We start from the raw sequence: 20,317 nt of genomic DNA, 5'->3' as shown, positions 1-20,317 counted from the left end.
AATTTAACTATGAATTATTGGATAGATGTAAAAGGGCACTCAGAATTACATCCAGTAAAGGACATACTGAAGATTGTTGGGAATATGGGAATAATAAAATCAAAAGTTTTGGATGGACAGCAACTAGTGATGCTACGATTTTGGGTATTACAGAAATCCCAGTTAGTCCCTCTGTTGTAATACCGAATATTCCTCCTTGGTTGCTTCCTATGCCTCAAGTAGATTTTCATCTTCGATATATGGTTAAGTATGAGCAAACAATATCTAAGGAGGTTATTGTTCAACAATATCTAGATCTAAATTACTCGTCAATGCTCCATATCTTCACAAATGGTTCTAAAGATCCTACATCAGGAAATTCAGCTGCAGCTGTATATATCCAAAGATTACAAGTCAACATTCAGAAAAGGATAACTAATTATGTATCAGTATTTACAACAGAGCTTATAGCAATTTTATTAGCTATTCAATGGGTGGAGGAAGTTAAGCCTACACGGGTAGTCATTTGTTCAGATTCCTTGTCAGCTTTAAATAGTATAATAAGTGAACAATCAACATCAAGAAAGGATTTAATCTATGAAGTACTTATAAATCTGTTCAGGAAAATTGGTATAGTCTTGAGGTTCCTATGGGTACCTGCACATGCAGGAGTACAAGGAAATGAAATAGTCGATAAATTGGCTAAACAAGCAATGAAACATGAACGTTAAGGTACAAATTCCACTGAGTAAAGTAGAAATAAAATGAAGAATTAAAGAGCACACGTATAAAAAGTGGCAGGAAATGTGGGACTCTCCAACTCTCTAACCATTAGGCCACGACTTCCCCAAAGTTTGTGTGTTTTTCAAATCATCCTCAGGTTCTAAATAAAGTACATGAATAATGCAGTGCTAATTGAAATAGCATTTATTAAAGAAACTATTCTGCCTTATTATGTGATAAAAATGGGAAAAGTATTTAAAGATCTCAATCAGAAACACAACCAATCACAATCATAAATGATTCCATAAAATAATTCCATTAAAAACACAAGACGGGATCAAACTTATTTCTCACAAACACCTTTTCTCTTCTCCGAGCATGGCAGTTCAGTTCAGGACGGTAACTGAAAGCATAAGTTTCCACCTGCATGTTTTGGCTCTTCTTTAAGCCAATACCCGAATAACATCTGATAAATGCAAATTTACAGAAACTACTTTTCTGCACCATTGCTTTTTTTTTTTCTGTAAAGTTTTGCTTTGATTGTGGTGTTCGTGGAGGTTCTTAAGCTATTTTCTAGATGTTGTGACGGTATTACTTATTTAAAATGAAAATATGAGGAAAAACACCAAAATGAATACACAGTGATTTAAAAAAAAAACAAATTATGAGTTTATCACCCTAGAGTTTGTTATAGCAATAAAAAAAAGACAATTTCACAGTTTCCTTACAAATGAATATCCACTACTTCGAAACAAAACCACAACAAGGCTTGATAAACACTATTTCTCACAAAACCCTTTTCTCTTCTCTGAGCATGGCAGATCATTCCAGTTGTTCAGGGCGGGATGTGAAGGCATCAGTTCAATACAGTCCTCATTTCCATCTTGATTATTTGGCTCACCTCTAAGCCAAAACCTGAATAACATACATAAGATTTTCTATGAATCATCATCAAAACTAAAAAGAGTAACAAAGTACAGCCGTACACTTACCCTTGTTTCAGTGTTGAATTATCCACCCATGTCATGTTGCCCTCGTTCTCTGTGTCAGACAAACCAATCCACGCTCTCTCCTTGACTAATGAAGATATGAACTTCTGTGTGTGAACAATAACAGGAATAAGTGTGACTCCTCTAATTCATTAACAGACACTCACAGAAACTCACCTGCTTCTCTTCAGTGTTGATAATGACCAGATCAGCTCCACGTTCCCTGCAGTACTGCCTGCTGTCAGACCAGCTCTTCAACTCGTTGGATATGAAAAAACAAACTAAACCATAGTTTTTCACACAGAAACACACAATTTGTTTTTTTTTTAGAACTGCATGCATAAATAACTAAACTAGAAAAAAAATAATTTCTTACACTAAAACAGATGTGAACTAACCTCGTTTAGAAGCGTCCATGTTTAGTTTATCACTCAGAGAAGTGACTTTGCTTTCTAACTCCAGTTTCTTCTGACTCAAAGAGTTGAAGTTTCTCTGTAACTGGTTTTTCTCAGCAGTGAGATCTTTGACTCTGGTCTCCAGCTCCAGCTTCTTCTGACTCAAAGAGTTGAAGTTGATCTGCAGTTGGTGTTTTTCAGTCATTAGATCAGTGTAATTGTCCTGTAAGCTGTTGATGGTTTGATTGAACTCTTCGACTGTGTTCTTGTAACTGTTTATCAGGTCTCTCTCTGCTGTGATGGTGATGTTCTGCAGTATGATGAAGACCAGCAGAAGAACACAAATGAGCCCGAGACCCACTGTGATCAACACCAAACATCTACTTCCTCCATACAACCAAAACACACAAATATCAATTAATGATCTTCACGTTATTAGAAATCAAGTTTCAAATCAACCTATGTAAGGGTAATCTGCTATTGCTTTTGGTAATAGACATGTCTTTTCATGTTTTATAAGTATATTTTTATGTCATGTGGAAGTGCTATGACGAAATTTGCAAACAAGAACACTCTTTTAAAATTAACAAAAATAAGTCAATGTTAATACACTTTTAACAACACCATCTGCAAAATCATGTCAGCTTTAAAGTAATTTCTTTTCTTACTGCGCTTTAGATCTTTTCCTTCATCCTGGCCGTGACTCTGAATTTGAGGTCCAGTTGTGTTCTGAATATCTCTGCGTTCAACATTTTCATAAATAGCCTCTAACTCCATTATTCACTGTGTCTGATAGTATGTCTTCACAGTGAGCTGTGATATTAAAAATGCTGGTTAGTATTTTTAAGAGTGTTAAGTCTACAGAGGAAGTGGTTTAATTTCTCACTCGCCTTTGGTGAGAATAAAGTCCTCAAGTCACAGTTAAAAACTCTCTGAGCTGTACTACTATGTTTGTGTTTTGTACATTCAGCCACATGTTTTCAGCTTCAAAAGCCAACAAGAGGATTCTGTGAACAATCAAATGGATTCAAACATTATTACACAGGCCAAACTGGACCTTTATATTGATGATGCAGGAAACACAGCAGTAAGAGCTCTGGATCTGATGGTTTTTTTAAATCTCTCTGATCACTTCAGACTGATAAACCTGCTTTCTGCTGCGCCCTGCTGGATTGGAGGAAATCTCTCCATATAGCAATAAAGCAGATACACAAGGAGGAAGTATGAAATGAAAACAAAAATGACAAGTTTACTATGGTAATGATGGTAATTGAACATTTTATTCAAGTAAGTTTAACCCTATAAAACCGACGGGAGCGCCTGCGCTCCGGTTTGCGTGTCTATTTTAAAAGTCAATAGAAACCGAAACCAAAAGGGTAACGTTACTTGCGTCCGACGACGCAACTCTCCGACTGCTCATCTGCTCCAGAATCCGTTTCTAGTGGAGTTTATTTTTGTTTTATGTATTTATGTTTTGTTTTGTTTTTACACAAGAATAACTGAGATGTTCTTTATGTATTTATTTTTCAATCAACATCGCTCTCAAAAGCAAAATGTTATATTTTTTTACCCCACAAATTCAAATGCACTCCATTCGTCTGTGAGGCATGCCACATGCCCCTCTGCATTATTCTAGTCAGGAATTGTGACAAGTGTTATCACAGCCTTTCTGCATTTTTAGTTCTGATAAATTACAGATTTTAGAGTGGTGTAACTGATTATTTTACATTGTCTTTTTTAGTTGTTCAATCAATATTGCTCTCAAAAGCAATATATTATCGGTTTGACTTCACAACGCACGTTTATAAAAATGAGTGTATCTCACAAAATAATTTATGTAATCAGTCCAAATCAATTGTATGTAGTTTCAAAGTGTTTTATGTAAGTTTTTTACATTGACAAGTTTGAGGTTTGACATTTGTAATATTTCTGTATTTAGTCAAATATGTTGAAAAAAAAAATTGATTTTCATATTTTTGTTGGTTTATTGCACTTTTGAGCTATTTATCTAGTAATTATGGATTTCTTACATACACAGCCTTCAAATTGGAGGTGTAAGGATTGTACTGATATATGTAGCTAATGTTGTTGTAATGCTTAAATATAACAATTAATTTGAAATAACCCAATAAATTTATTAAATAATTCTTACTGTTTAAGAAGTTATTTACGACGATTTTTAAGAAGATTCTTTTCAAGAATTTGAGTTCTTCTTAAGTTTTGTCTTAAGAACAATCTTATGAAAAAAGCTAATAATATTCTTAAGAAGAATGTTTGGGAAGACAAAATATTCTTAACTTTTTTCTTAAGTTAGAAAAAAAAAAAAAAAAAAAAAAAGGAAGTTAAGAAGAAATTTCTTCTTAAGAATGTTTCTTGAATCCGGCCCCTGCCCTGAACTGGGCCAGAACAAGTTTTAATAGTGCTACCCAATCTCAGCCTTCAGTAAACCACATAGAGACCAGTCTTTAGCCAGAAACCCCAAAACTGAGCCATTAAAAAGCCAAAAAAAAAAAAAAAACACAATTCAGCCACAGATCCATCAATAGACAGTAAAACACACAGCTACACCTTTAGACAATTAAACTGTAATTCACACTTCTTTAGATTGTGAGGAAATACAGGTGCATCTCAATAAATTAGAATGTTGTGGAAAAGTTCATTTATTTCAGTAATTCAACTCAAACTGTGAAACTCGTGTATTAAATAAATTCAATGCACACAGACTGAAGTAGTTTAAGTCTTTGTTTTTTTTATTGTGATGATTTAGGCTCACATTTAACAAAAACCCACCAATTCACTATCTCAACAAATTAGAATACTTCAAAAGACCAATAAAAAAAACATTTTTAGTGAATTGTTGGCCTCCTGGAAAGTATGTTCATTTACTGTATATGTACTCAATACTTGGTAGGGGCTCCTTTTGCTTTAATTACTGCCTCAATTCGGCGTGGCATGGAGGTGATCAGTTTGTGGCACTGCTGAGGTGGTATGGAAGACCAGGTTTCTTTGATAGCAGCCTTCAGCTCATCTGCATTGTTGGGTCTGGTGTCTCTCATCTTCCTCTTGACAATACCCCATAGATTCTCTATGGGGTTCAGGTCAGGCGAGTTTGCTGGCCAGTCAAGCACAGTAACACTATGGTCATTTAACCAACTTTTGGTACCTTTGGCAGTGTGGGCAGGTGCCAAGTCCTGTTGGAAAATGAAATCTGCATCTCCATAAAGTTGGTCAGCAGCAGGAAGCATGAAGTGCTCTAAAACTTCCTGGTAGATGGCTACGTTGACTGTGGACTTCAGAAAACACAGTGGACCAACACCAGCAGATGACATGGCAGCCCAAATCATCACTCACTGTGGAAACTTCACACTGGACTTCAAGCAACATGGATTCTGTGCCTCTCCACTCTTCCTCCAGACTCTGGGACCTTGATTTACAAATGAAATGCAAAATTTACTTTCATCTGAAAAGAGGGCTTTGGACCACTGAGCAACAGTCAGTTCTTTTTCTCCACAGCCCAGTTAAGATGCTTCTGACGTTGTCTCTGGTTCAGAAGTGAACCTTTTCCTGAAGACGTCTGAGTGTGGTGACTCTTGATGCACTGACTCCAGCTTCAGTCCACTCCTTGTGAAGCTCTCACAAGTGTTTGAATTGGCTTTGCTTGACAGTATTCTCAAGCTTGCAGTCATCCCTGTTGCAATGCAATTCTTCCTTCCAGTCAACTTTGCATTTAATATGCTTTGATACAGCACTCTGTAAACAGCCACACCTTTCAGTAATGACCCTCTGTGACTTACCCTCTTTGTGGAGGGCAACAATATTCATCTTCTGGATCATTGCCAAGTCAGCAGTCTTCTCCATTATTGTGTTTTCAAAGAACAAGAGATACCCAGAATTTATACTGTAGGGATGGTCATTAATTGAAACTCAAATGTAAATATTCTAATATTTTGACATACTAATTTTTGACTTTCATGAGCTGTAAGCTCTAATCATCAAAATTAAAAAAAAAAAAAAAAAAAAAAAAGAAATATTTTACTTTACATGCAATGAATCTAAAATATATGAAAGTTTAACTTTTTGAAATAACTTGCAAGAAAAAAATGAACTTTTTCACAACATTCTAATTTATTGAGATGCACCTGTACTTTCTGGCTCAGCTGGGACTCAAACCAGAGATCTTCTTGATGTGAGGAGACAGCATTTCCCACTGAGCCACTTATGCTGCATTTAGCCACAGACAATAAATACAGGTATAGACCTTTACAGATACATAACTCTGCTTGGATAGATGCTTAAATGTACAACATACACAGAAAAATCCTCAGTGAACACTGCACACAATGTTAAAAGAAGTGAAAATTTCAGAGAGGAGATTATTCTTTGAATAGAATGTATTTGTGAAAAGTGTCTTTCATGGTTGTGCTGGCTGTGTTGGTGGAAGAACTGCGTATTCAAAAAATCTTCTTGTTGATGGTCTTATTTTTAAATTAAGAATAAAAAGACTAAAATAAATCAGCAGTGGTTTTCTGCGAGTGTTTTAGAACTTATCATTGATCCAGCTGTGAATTATCCACCCATTTCATGTTGCCCTCATTCTCTGTGTCAGACAAACCAATCCGCACTCTCTCCTTGATGAATGAAGATATGTGTCTCTGCATACTTAGCGCCCTCTGGTGTATGGACATCCTGGTACTTTATGACATTGAGCTTGATTATCTGAAACTTCTTAATTCATAAATTTGGATTCTTGTTTTGTTCCCTTACTTTCTCTCCTCTAGTCCTAACGACTATGCATGAGGGGTCCGTGTACTTTTGCGTACATTCGTTTTTCGTTTTTTAACGCAGACCAAAAAAATTGAAAAAGAACGGTTATTGTATTTTTGAATGCTATGCTGAAAACCAAAACTGAAATTAGAACCATACACACAAAATGTTACCCGAAAAAGTAAAATATTACCTTCTTTTCAGATTTTTTAAAATGAACTTTTAATAAACATTTGAAAAATGGACAAATTAATATAGAAAAGGGTCTGTGTACTTTCATTTTTCATTCATTTTTCGTTTTTTTAACCCAGAAATGAAATATGGAAAATGCGGTTTCTTCTATAATGGTTCGAACTCTGATCAACAGAATAAGCAGGAACAAACTAATTTTCATTATTCATTATTCAAAATTGCTATTTCATTAAAAATCGTAAAAATGATATAAAGCACTTTTTTCTTTCTTTTGTAATGTATGCAAATGCTAAGTTTAATTTCTACCTTTTTTGAGTGTTTCTATACAGATGCACCCACCATAACTGCTTTATGAAAACATTTAGCTTCCATATTTTTATGATCTTAAAGGGGTGGTTTACTGTTTTTTTTTCTAGGCTTGATTGTGTTTATGGGGTGCAGTTTAACATGAGTTCATGCTTCATTTTTTAAAAAACGCATTATTTTTCATATAATTTACCTTTATTCCACACCGCTCTGTCCCTTCTCTGACAAACACCTCGATTATTTCCTGTTTTTATGAAGCCCCTCCCTCAAAAATGCATAATGGGCTCTGATTGGTTAGATGGCTCAGTGTGTTGTGATTCACTAAACCGCCGAGAGTGCGACATACTGAGATAGCGCATGAAGGCGGACCAAGGAGTTAGATTAAAGGACACTTTCAAGTGAATTTAGTCACTGTTTGCTGATTTATTTTGCAGTGTTTCGTTTTGTTTTGACTTTGTTGTTTGGCACCTGGTTGGAAAGGAGAACAAGGTAGTCAAGAACATTTATGCGCTTTACATACACGCATATATATATGGCGTATGGTGTCTCTACACCAGTTTTATATGTTTGTTTTATTTACAAGTAATTTTATGTTGTTTAGAATGAATGTTAGTATTAATCTCATAATTCTGTTGCTGAAAGGTCGATTGTTTTTGTATTATTTTTATGAATGTGAATTCATTACAATTTCGAATATTGTTTATTCATCTGTTCACTTGGGTAAAGTTGGTTTTATATTCGCACATTCGGACTATTGCATTCAATTACTTTGTTAATCACACTACATTGGACATTCAGCAGACATTCGCAAGTAAGTATGACATTAAAACAATACTTGCCCAATTTGATCGATTGTGAAAAAAATGTAGTAGGTTGACAATGATGTCGCTGATTAGAATCTGCAAAAATAACTTTATTGCACATATAATTAGAAAGTTATTGAACACGGAAATGTGTGAATGTTGTGAATGTGTGAATATATAACCAACTTTACCCAAGTAATAAACACAGTAAGGAAGACAGTACAACATCAGTGCACGAGTTAAATCCTTTATTCTTCAACCGGGCTGTCACAAGTGTATTCTCCCCAATATATAAGCAAAGGTGTAAAGACGTTATCCCCGGTTTCACAGACAAGGCTAGTCAAGAGTAGTCCCAGACTAAAATGCATGTCTGGGCTGTTTTAACTGAAAGCAACTTGAACTGACTGATGTTAAAATAATTGTTTTGTCTCAAGATGCCCATCAGTAGTGTTTTTATCCAAGGCACGTTTATAAAAGCTACTGAAATGTCCTAATTGAACTAGGACCTAATCCTGGCTTAATCTAAACCCTGTCTTGATTTACAAAAACCATATACATCTTAAAGATGATTACTAAATGTCTATTTAACATCTGACAGGATTATCTTTGATAGGTATTGCAGATGAGCACATCTAATAGACATGAAACAGATCTGAGTGTGTTATGTATGTGTGCTGTTATGTAGAGTTCACTGTTGTCAACACTGCTTTAGATGAAAGTAAGTCATCTAAACAAACAAATCTACATAAATTAACTAAACATAAGTTATCTATTTTATTTATCCATTAGTAATATTGATAATTTAAGGAACATTTGTGTTGGATAAAAAGGGAGTTACATCAGCAACTACCTCAACATGTAAATGCAGTATTGAGCAGATAAATCACAGAGCTGACTGACTCTTGTCTGGATGTTACAGGGACAGATGAGACACACGAGTGTTTATCCGCTGAAGAGTGCCTGATGAAGCAATGCTGCCATCAAAGCCTCTCAGTGAGTACACTACAGACATCAATAAAACATCTTTTAAATCTTAAATTGTAGTTTATTGTAATTATTGTAATTTCAAACAGTGCTATTACAGCACATTTCTGATTCTTGATTCCTGTGCATTTGCTGCAGATCTTCTGTGGTGGAGCAGGACCTGCAAGGCAAGGTGACAGCGACATTTGTGAAAAAAAGGGAAAACCTCAAACAAAAGGATAAAGTAAGATCATTTTGTTACTTCTAATACAGAGATCAGATGACATTGTGCTGTTAAAATGACTGCTTTTGTATTATGTTTGGGCGTTTTTGTATGATCTGAAATGTCTGCAGACTGCTGTGAGTAGTGAGGATGGAGAGTCCACAGCAGCATCCTGGAAATGGTCCAGTGCCATGAATGAGACGCTCCATCACTCCACCTGCCCTCATCTGGACCAGATGCTGCTGTGGTCTCTTCATCATCAGCGACCCCAGAGCCAGCGAGAACATCTAGAGAAAGATCAAAATACATTGAGGATGTGATATTGGTCAAGTTTATTCTCCTGCACATGTTCTCCCGCTCTTGCTTCAAGGTTGTGTGGTTCAGGGGGCATCATCATGGTCTTCCTCATCCTCTGGGTCAACGATGTCCCCATTGAGAAGAGCAAGATTGTGAAGCACAGCGCAGCTGCAGAATTGACACATCTGTGTTGAGATGGCAGTAGGATGTGGGGTTCACCGTCTGTAAATACATGATTGTTAGAGCAATAATTTGAATGAAGCTTTGTTTCATCTGTTGTTGACTTGTATATACAGTGGGTTCAGAAAGTATTCAGACCCCCTTAAATTTTTCACTCTTTGTTATATTGCAGCCATTTGCTAAAATCATTTAAGTTCTTTTTTTTTTTTTTCTCATTAATGTACACACAGCACCCCATATTGACAGAAAAACACAGAATTGCTGACATTTTTGCAGATTTATTAAAAAGGACCATGTGATATTTCAGTTTTTCTTAAGTATTCAGACCCTTTGCTCAATATTTAGTAGAAGCACCCTATTGATCTAATACAGCCATGAGTCTTTTTGGGAAAGATGCAACAAGTTTTTCACACCTGGATTTGGGGATCCTCTGCCATTCCTCCTTGCAGATCCTCTCCAGTTCTGTCAGGTTGGATGGTAAACGTTGGTGGACGGCCATTTTTGAGATGCTCAATTGGGTTTAAGTCAGGGCTCTTGCTGGGCCTTTCAAGAACAGTCACGGAGTTGTTGTGAAGCCACTCCTTCGTTATTTTAGCTGTGTGCTTAGGGTCATTGTCTTGTTGGAAGGTAAACCTTCGGCCCAGTCTGAGGTCCTCAGCACTCTGGAGAAGGTTTTCGTCCAGGATATCCCTGTACTTGGCCGCATTAATCTTTCCCTCGATTGCAACCAGTCGTCCTGTCCCTGCAGCTGAAAAACACCCCCACAGCATGATGCTGCCACCACCATGCTTCACTGTTGGGACTGTATTGGACAGGTGATGAGCAGTGCCTGGTTTTCTCCACACATACCACTTAGAATTAAGGTCAAAAAGTTCTATCTTGGTCTCATCAGACCAGATAATCTTATTTCTCACCGTCTTAAACTCCATGCGGGCTTTCATGTGTCTTGCACTGAGGAGAGGCTTCCGTCGGGCCACTCTGCCATGAAGCCCCGACTGGTGGAGGGCTGCAGTGATGGTTGACTTTCTACAACTTTCTCCCATCTCCCGACTGCATCTCTGGAGCTCAGCCACAGTGATCTTTGGGTTCTTCTTTACCTCGCTCACCAAGGCTCTTCTCCCCCGATAGCTCAGTTTGGCCGGACGGCCAGCTCTAGGAAGGGTTCTGGTCGTCCCAAACGTCTTCCATTTAAGGATTATGGAGGCCACTGTGCTCTTAGGAACCTTAAGTGCAGCAGAATTTTTTGTAACCTTGGCCAGATCTGTGCCTTGCCACAATTCTGTCTCTGAGCTCTTCAGGCAGTTCCTTTGACCTCATGATTCTCATTTGCTCTGACATACACCTGTCTATATAAGACCTTACAGCTCACGGTGCGTGGCTTTCCTAATCAAGTCCAATCAGTATAATCAAACACAGCTGTACTCAGATGAAGGTGTAGAACTATCTCAAGGATGATCAGAAGAAATGGAGAGCACCTGAGTTAAATATATGAGTGTCACAGCAAAGGGTCTGAATACTTAGGACTATGTGATATTTTTGCAGATTTATTAAAAAAAGAAAAACTGAAATGTCAACAATTCTGTGTTTTTCTGTCAATATGGGGTGCTGTGTGTACATTAATGAGGAAAAAAAAAAAGGAACTTAAATGATTTTAGCAAATGGCTGCAATATAACAAAGTGAAAAATTTAAGGGGGGTCTGAATACTTTCCGTACCCACTGTATATGTATTTATTGTGATGCTTGCTTTTATTAATTCTTTTGCTCATTTATTCATGTTTCTTATTGTTGTCATTAAATAAAATATATTTTATTAATTCATGTATTAATTGCTTGACTGAAAATTGATGTATTCACATCGACTGCATTTGTTCAACTAGTGTGTATTCATGTATAGCTATGTCACGACAAAAATTACATTTTGCTTGTTTTACTAAAATGTCATTTTAAGTAAAAAAACAAAACAAAACAAAAAAACAAAGTCTATTTTAATTTTAATAATTTTAATTATTGGTTAGCACTTATCATTATTATTGCGTGTAAGTGTTGGGGTGGGCAAACAATGCAATTCATTCTGGGGTAATCTTAATTTTTAAGTAGAAATACTTTCATTTTTAGAGTATAAAATCAACAGTCTTCTCCAAAGGCGAGATCTTCGAGCAGCTGCCGACATGTCCTTTGTGCTGACATTTCAAATGCTGAGGAAAACCGCACTAGATAGTTGAGTTAGTGATGCTATGAGGTGTTAGTGCACCTGTCCCTCTTTTTTTATTATTATTATTGGCGAACTTATTACATAAAAGATCAGGGAAAGATGGTTGTATCTAACAATGAACAATCTTAATGGCATAAAACAGTAAACAAAAATGTCATGTGTTCATCATAGTATGAGATAATATACACAGAAAAAAAGCACAGTGACAAGGTTAAATATCTTTGAATAATTCATCATGATGCTTTTTTTTTTAGAAGCCTGAGGGATGAAAAAAGTTAAATTCAACAAGAAAAAGAAGAAAACAGGAAATTTAAGACACTTTTGCTTGTGGATGAAAAAATACAATAATTAACAAAATTTTCAAGAGATAACAATTTTGGGTTTTCGTAATAATAAAAATTAAAAATTCTTTAAGGATAAAACTGGATCACATTAGTGGAGTTACAAATCTAAGAACTTAAATCAACACAAAATGTATTGACTACTACAATCACAAAATAAAAGGGCAGCTGTTTCTTCAACAAGACCACAAAATAAGCAAATTTCGTCAGTATCAAGATACTTTAGATTAATTAAACCTGTCACTCATATATTTTAAGTTGTTGCGCTTGTTATAACGTCTAAGGTCACATAATAACGTCAACATAGCGGATGATATCCAAATCGCATTCATACTTAACGCATTCAGGCTGTAGAGTATGTACTCTTTTAGCGCTCGTTAAGTAAGTACTTATTGAAGAAAGTATGCGGTTTCGGACGCAGCTCGACAACATCTCGTTTTGACATCTCGCGTGGTTCTGTGTGATTTGGACAACTTCAAGTTACGCCCCCTTCTTCAAGTTACGCCTCCTTCCAGGTACGCCCCTCTCTTGCAGTCCGCAGACAGACCCTTCTCAAAAGTGTAACCTCACAGCGCCCTCACTGTGTGCTCATACTAATGTGAGGTCAAAGTGCACTCACTGCACAGAGACTAGGTACCCAGCATGCATTGCAGCATGAAGCTTTTGATTGTCACCATTGTTGAGACTCATACACTGATTCTTGATGTCTCTCTTTGTGTTTAATTAACACAGTAGTTCAAAATGTTTGTGTCTTATCAGCCTTTTAAAATCCTTCATAAACGATTATACTGTATAATTACAGCGCTATTATTAACAACTTTAGATTAATAAAACCTCACAGAGACCGCATACTGAATCTAGGTGACGGTTGCGCTGTTATCATCAATAACAAACCAATATCACCTGGTTGCAGTCTCTTTTTGGTTTTCCTTGCCATAACAAATGTGCTTTTCAAACACAGTTACAGCAGCCCCAAAACATATAATGTTATAAAGTCAAGGGTCAAGAGCCCAACTAAAGCAAACACTACTCACCACGATGGTACCGTCAAACAAAACAATAAAACATCATCATCTAAATCTCTGTTCATTCTCAATAAGTGCTTTTGTAGATGCCTGACAGAAATAAGAACCCCGCTCATCTTTTTGAGTTCACAATAAGCTCACATATTACGCACACTGTGAGGATCACCGTATGAGAATGGTGTGATGTCACTGTGATCATTGCGTGATCTCACGTGTTGACTGGGTGCTTATTCTATTCATCAGAGTTCGAACCATTATAGAAGAAACCGCATTTTCCGTATTTAATTTCTGGGTTAAAAAAACGAAAAATGAATTTGACGCAAAAGTACACGGACCATGAGGAAATGAGTCTTGAACAGTATGTGATGTAATTTTCTGCAGTAAGAAAAAAGTGTTTGTTGTTGTTTTGTAGAACATCTCAGTTAGGCTAGGCCTATATGATATGAGAATAAGGCCTGTAGATAGGGAGTTTGTGTTATTTAAGGAAAATATAATTATATTAAAAAGTATTAAGTATAAAAAGTATAAAGTATCCTAACTAGTGACCATCAGGTAGCTAGTTAGCTAGTCGGTTATGATCAGCTAACAATATTTTTTAAATAGGCTATTATAATTTTGTAATTCATAATTACTGATTATATTATTTTTAATGTAAGCTAAAACTGCCTGTGCACTGATTTTTCTGTAAATGCATAAGACGAATTGCTTTGTCAGACAGGGAGCATTTTACCTCACCTGTCGGGCAAAACGGCCCCATGGTACAAATTATTATTATTATTATTTTTTTTTTTTTAATTCTAATGACATGAAAACTGGACATTTTTTCATACTTGGTTTATTACTGATGCCACTGTCACTAAAACTATGATAACTATTCTGTACACATTTAAATCTTGTTTTAAAAAAAAGTCCTTAAGGGGGTGTTTTCCTCCACTTTACCCTAAATCTTTGAATCACTGAACAGAAAGTGAGGCTATCAGCAAATTCCAAACGGAAGTGCAGTATCTGCACCCAGAATGTAACCATGACAATGCAAATAAAATGCAGTGATCGTTTTATTCAAAAGAGAAACTGATTCAACTCAAAAGCAGTTCCACAGACACTCAATATAAACATAACAGGGTGAATCAGGGCAATCTGGACACTTTAGACTTCTGTAGTTTACTGTGATTGTGTTCTCAACACTTCAGAGCAACAAACGAGACTCATGATAACAGTAGAATAAGATCATATTAATATAGAGCTATTGAGCTATTTTATATATATAATTATATTATTGTTGAATATACTGCAGAAGATTGAAACATGTAAATATCTAATTTGGTAGAAAAACACTTTAGCATCACTTCGTCCTGCTGGGCTGGAGGAAACCTCTCAATAGAGCCATAGAGCAATGCAAATAAAAAAGCAGTTTACTATGGTAATTTACAATTTTATTCAAAGAGAAAGCAAATTAACTCAAAAGCAGTTTTATGAACACTCAATATCAGAATAATATGGTAAGTTACAGCAATCTGAACACTGTAGTTTACTGGGACTGTCACCTCAACACTTCAGTCGGACAAACGAGACTCATGATAACAGTAGAATAAGATCATATTAATATAGAGCTGCTTGTGATGGAGCAAAACATGAACAAATCAGAGGTTTAGTGTTCCATAACCATAATTCACGTAATAAGTGAACGTAAAGATATTTTATTTGTTTATTATAGCTAAGAGAATAGTGATCATCTGCTGGAAATGTTGTACATTTTGCAGAAATTTTGCAATCACAATAAGAATAATTCCATGAGATAATATAAGCAAAACCAAAACAAGACGAGATGAATCTTATTTCTCACAAATCCCTTTTCTCTTCTCTGAACATGGGAGATCATTCCAGTTGTTCAGGGTGGAAGAAAAAACCATAATTTCAACACAGTCCTCATTTCCATGTTCGTCATTCGGCTCACCTTCAAACCAAAACCTGAACATGGATCAAATTTTTTATTATTCAGAATCCCAAATTTTCAGTTATTACATCCCAAAGGTTTTCTCATTTAGGATCCAGGAAATAAGCAGATACCTTTATGTGTATTTAACAAATGGAAAAGTCACAAATAATTCATTATAAAATAGCCAACATTATTCATAGCACCACAAAAGCAAGTTTCACGAGTAAGTTAAAGTAGTACAGAAGTGAAAATGCAGAAAACTAAAACAGAGAAAATACGTTTTTTAATACAATTTTATTTTATTTTACAAATTTGACAATTTTACAATTGTGGCTGTTTTAGAAAAGATGTCTTTAGCTGTTTTCTGAAGGTTGTGATGGTCTTATTTTTATAATGAGAATACAAAAGACTGAAATAAATCAGCAGTGGTTTTCTGTGAGTGTTTTAGCTCTTACCCTTGTTTCAGTGTTGAATTATCCACCCATGTCAAATTGCCCTCGTTCTCTCTGTCAGACAAACCAATCCACGCTCTCTCACTGAGTCTGACTAGTGACGACATGAGCCTCTGTGTGTGAATAAAAACAGGAATACATTAAGTGTGATTCTCTCATTCATTGACAGACATAAACTCACTCACACAAACTCACCTGCTTCTCTTCAGTGTTGATAATGACCAAATCACCACCACGATCCCTGCAGTACTTCCTGCTGTCAGACCAGCTCATCGCCTTTTTGGAAACGAACAAGCCATCTAGACTACACTGATTTCCTAATAGAGACACACTCTTTTTTTTTAAACTCTATACATAAAAGGATAACGAAAACTTTGGTGGTGGGGGTGGGGGGGATACTTATACAAAAACAGATTTATACCAACCTCCTTTAGAAACATTCTTCTTCAGTTCATCACTCAGAGTCGTGACTTTGTGTTCAAAATCCAGATTCCTCTGACCCAGAGAGTCAAAATCTCTCTGTAACTGGCTTTTCTCAGCAGTGAGATCATTGACTCTGGTCTCCAGCTCCAGCTTGTTGTTCTGCAGTTGGTGTTTTTCAGTCATTAGATCAGTGTAATTGTCCTGTAAGCTGTTGATGGTTTGATTGAACTCTTCAACTGTGTTCTTGTAACTGTTTATCAGGTCTCTCTCTGCTGTGATGGTGATGTTCTGCAGTATGATGAAGACCAGCAGAAGAAGACATATGAGCCCGAGACCCACTGCGATCAACACCAAACATCTACTTCCTCCTGACAAACAGGACATAAAACACAAATATCAGTTAATACACTTTGCATTATTAGAAATTATGTTTCACTTCAGGCTTTTTAGATAATCTACCCTTGTCTTTAGATAACAGACATGCCTTTTTACATTATTTTATAATCACAGTGATTGAGATACTTTGATATATCAGCATAATTGTGTTATCGGAAAATTTCAGTTGACCAAAAAATAGACAGAAATATTATTTTGTTTTAATATATTTAATATTTTAATGTAATTATTTTGTGTTAATGTATTTAATACAAATGTAGAAACTTTGACATATTGTTGAGAAAACAGTGACTGAGATTGTAGATGTAACAGTTCTCATTTCCTCAAACATTACTAAAACTGTTTCTGCTTCAAATGAAACTTTCTACTTACTGCACTGTATAGCTTTTCCTTTAGCCTGGATGTAACTCAGTGTTCGAGGTCCAGTAGTGTCTTCATCACTTTCATAAAAGGCCTCAAATTCCATGTTTTGCTCCTGTGTCTTGCCGTACATCTTCACCGATGAGTTGTGATCTTAAGAATGATGACTACTTTTAGCCTAATATTGGTAAATTTACACGGGAAGTGATTTCATTTGGCTTTTAATAAGGAAATAAACTTCCAGTCTGAAACTCTCCTCAGACACAGCCACATGTACGGAATTACACAACTATGTTAGCAGCTACAAAATCCAACAAGAGGAATCTGTCCACCCAAAAGACCACCCTAAGCAGGTCTAACTGGACCTTTATTTTTGATGACAATTAACTGAATGGGTATAATAATGGGCATAATAATAATTTACATTAATGAGGATGTATTCTAGGTAATTGACAGATCTTTTCTTCCATATTGTGACGTACATCTGAGTTTAATACATGACCAAAAACATCAATGCTTTGGTTATTCTTTGGCTGTGGAGAATATCTTAATAGTTTTTTTTTGTTTTTGTTTCTTTTCCAGAAAAAGAAATTGACTTTGGTGTTATCTGATTGTATGGGGGTCTTGTTGAAGTGTTACATGTCTGTGTGTTTTGAGTTTTTGTTGTGACCTAGTTTTGTCTGTGTCTTGATGAGTTCATTGTTTCCACCTGTTGTGTCATTAATTATCTCATTAGTCCCTGCGTTCTTAAGTCCTGAGTTCACCCCAGGTCATTTGCCAGTTATTGTCTATGTTACATGTTTGCTTGTATGATTCCTGAGTTTTCCTGCCTGTTTCTGAGATTTCTATTAAACTATTAGACTGTTCTTTTGTATTCCCTGCTCTCTGTGAGTTTGATCTGCCAGAGACTTGAAGTCTCACAACCAGAATATGCCAGGTTTTAAACCAGGGGTGTCAAACCCTGCAGAGCTTAGTTTCTATCCTGCTCCAACACACAAACCATGCAGTTTTCAAATAAGCCTGACTTGATTAGCTGGATCAGGTGTGTTTAATTTGCACCCAAACTCTGCAGGGCTCTGGTCCTCCAGGAACTTAGTTTGACACCCCTGCTTTAAATTATTCAGAATCCCAAATGCTCAATTCTATCAGCCCCAAGATTTAAAAAAATAAATTAAAATAAATATACTTTTTTTAATTATTATTTTTTTTAACATAAATTCATGTTCCAGTTATACTCAATATTAACACATTTTTCAGATTAAATAAACAAACATTACTTACACTATCAAGAAAACAATCACAACAACCAATATAACTCTATTTTTTATTTTTATAATAACAATGCAATTATTGTTCTATTTATTGTAATGAAGTAATGTATATTTCTCATCCAGTTTTTGCTTTTTAAGCATTTTTGCATTTATTTCAAAATAATTATTAAAGAATATTAAATAATATAAAATATAAGGTGTATTTCATTTCTTAACTGATGTTCAGCTTTTCTTTTACGAGTCAACTTACTCTCAGATCATCAGTCATCAAAGCTTGGTAAGCACTGCAGGAACAGGGGCCAAAAGTCTTTAAACAGAACGTGTGAAATTTGACCATGTCAATACGCTCTGTTTTTCCGCCTTAATGCAACAACACATTCATCAGCCAATGGAGTTGCTGTATTTGAGACTATATTTGTATATGTAACACAGTGGTACGTTTACAACACATCAGATGTCATGTTTATTTATGATTTGTAACAATTATAGGCCTAATATTTGCATTGTTTCCTTTTAGTGTTTTTTTCTCATCTGTTTTCTGAGGAGACACTGACTTCTCCCTCGAATTCTTGGAAGAAAAACGCCCTTTTCAGTAATGCAAAGATAAGTTAATCAGAAGCTATAGCAGAAGTGAAAGTGCAGAAATGTGAAATCGAGAGTACTTATCTTTTAGTAAAATATATTTATGGTTGTGGTTTTTAAAAGAGCTGTCTTCAGCAGTTTAAAGGAATAAAGCAAAAGAAGGAAAAATGAGTTGAAATATTTTAGAATTTAAACTAATACAAATTACATATATTTTTAAAAGTATGCTTAATTTTTGGAAAACAACTCTGTTATTTCTTCTTGTCTCGTCACATTCAGTTATGAAAAATTCCTGTCATGGCCTCCTAATAATCAGTGATGGGAATAACGGCGTTATAAATAAACGGCGTTACTAAGGGCGTTATTTTTTTCAGTAACGAGTAATCAAACGAATTACTGTTTCCCCGTTACAACGCCGTTATCGTTACTGACAATAAAATGTGGCGTTACTATATTATATTATTAGAATTTATTTTTTCAGTTGGATGCACAGTGTAGCTGTATTTGACGTACCATAAACTCTAGTGTAAAGGCGCACGCCTCGCCGTCGCTTTCTCTCACATACACGCACGCAAAGAAAGATACAGAGCACGAGAGTCTTTCATAACATGCAGAATTGACGCGCTACATGTAAACGATATTCTTTGTTGTATTTTCCTGTTAAAATAACGGAGTTCCTTCGGAATTCTTCAGCTTTTAAGAACTGCCGGTTTCTCTTGTAATGGAACTAATCTCATTGGCTGGCGCTCACCTATTATCATAACTGTTTTGATTTCAGCAAATCATTTTGAGCGAACGCAGACAACGTGATTAATATTCATGAACCCAGCAGCTCGTTAATCCTTAGTGCGTTTTATATTGATGACAAATATGCATTCATACTTGGTTATTCTAATTACTAAAGTTCTATCATCATATAATATTAAATTATCATAATATTATATTATAATGCTTGACTGACTGATACTAAGTGTCAGTAGATACATAGTGTAGATTCATGTACAATGTTTTATAATAATAATTTATTCTTTTTAGTGTCCATTTCATTAATTTAACATATTTAATATTAGGGGCACCCAAATTTGACATTTGAATTTTTTTTTTAAAGTAACGCAATAGTTACTTTCCTTGGTAATTAGTTACTTTTATAATGATGTAACTCAGTTACTAACTCAGTTACTATTTGTGAGAAGTAACTAGTAACTATAACTAATTACTTTTTTAAAGTAACGTGCCCAACACTGCTAATAATCCCCATGCACTTGATTGGCTCTATGTCTGTCTCTCCTCTCCACCTGTAGCTGGTGTGTGGTGAGCGCACTGGCGCTGTTGTCCTGTGGCTGCCGTCGCATCATCCAAGTGGATGCTGCACACACAGTAAAACCTCCAGTGTTAAATCAACACTCCCAGTGTATATATAATCCACACTCAGAGTGTTAAAAAAGTAACACTGAAGCAGTGTTAAAGTTAATGAGATAATTAGTTTAGTAATTGAGTGATGATT

The 20,317-nt window shown here is 35.6% G+C and overlaps 2 protein-coding genes across 2 annotated transcripts; both read right to left on the bottom strand.

Moving 5' to 3' along the window:
• Window positions 1–482: 482 nt before the first annotated feature.
• LOC131543558 (CD209 antigen-like protein C) lies at window positions 483–2,863 on the bottom strand. Its single transcript, XM_058781000.1, has 5 exons — window positions 2,755–2,863; window positions 2,090–2,473; window positions 1,869–1,972; window positions 1,695–1,798; window positions 483–1,617 (listed from the first exon to the last, which is right to left on the bottom strand). Exons 1-5 carry the CDS (start codon window positions 2,861–2,863, stop codon window positions 1,482–1,484), a joined length of 837 nt encoding a protein of 278 aa, XP_058636983.1. The 3' UTR covers window positions 483–1,481.
• An 11,639-nt stretch (window positions 2,864–14,502) lies between these two features.
• On the bottom strand, window positions 14,503–17,805 carry LOC131546668 (C-type lectin domain family 4 member E-like). Its single transcript, XM_058786445.1, has 5 exons — window positions 16,973–17,805; window positions 16,207–16,572; window positions 15,977–16,098; window positions 15,785–15,894; window positions 14,503–15,361 (listed from the first exon to the last, which is right to left on the bottom strand). The coding sequence occupies exons 1-5, from the start codon at window positions 17,091–17,093 to the stop codon at window positions 15,226–15,228; spliced, it is 855 nt and encodes a 284-aa protein (XP_058642428.1). The 5' UTR covers window positions 17,094–17,805; the 3' UTR covers window positions 14,503–15,225.
• Between the last annotated feature and the right edge of the window lie 2,512 nt (window positions 17,806–20,317).

The sequence above is a fragment of the Onychostoma macrolepis genome, chromosome 01 (assembly GCF_012432095.1).
Source record: "Onychostoma macrolepis isolate SWU-2019 chromosome 01, ASM1243209v1, whole genome shotgun sequence".
Classification (NCBI taxonomy): domain Eukaryota; kingdom Metazoa; phylum Chordata; class Actinopteri; order Cypriniformes; family Cyprinidae; genus Onychostoma; species Onychostoma macrolepis.
Note: the sequence above shows the minus strand (reverse complement) of the source record. Positions and strands in the feature narration are given on the sequence as shown.

Coding starts and splice junctions, on each gene's coding strand:
- LOC131543558 (XM_058781000.1), bottom strand. CDS start 2,863: ATGGAGTTAGAGGCTATTTATGAAAATGTTGAACGCAGAGATATTCAG. Junction 2,474..2,754: donor AGGAAAAGATCTAAAGCGCA/GTAAGAAAAGAA, acceptor GGTTGTATGGAG/GAAGTAGATGTTTGGTGTTG. Junction 1,973..2,089: donor CATGGACGCTTCTAAACGAG/GTTAGTTCACAT, acceptor ACTATGGTTTAG/TTTGTTTTTTCATATCCAAC.
- LOC131546668 (XM_058786445.1), bottom strand. CDS start 17,093: ATGTACGGCAAGACACAGGAGCAAAACATGGAATTTGAGGCCTTTTAT. Junction 16,573..16,972: donor AGGAAAAGCTATACAGTGCA/GTAAGTAGAAAG, acceptor CCTGTTTGTCAG/GAGGAAGTAGATGTTTGGTG. Junction 15,895..15,976: donor TCAACACTGAAGAGAAGCAG/GTGAGTTTGTGT, acceptor ATTCACACACAG/AGGCTCATGTCGTCACTAGT.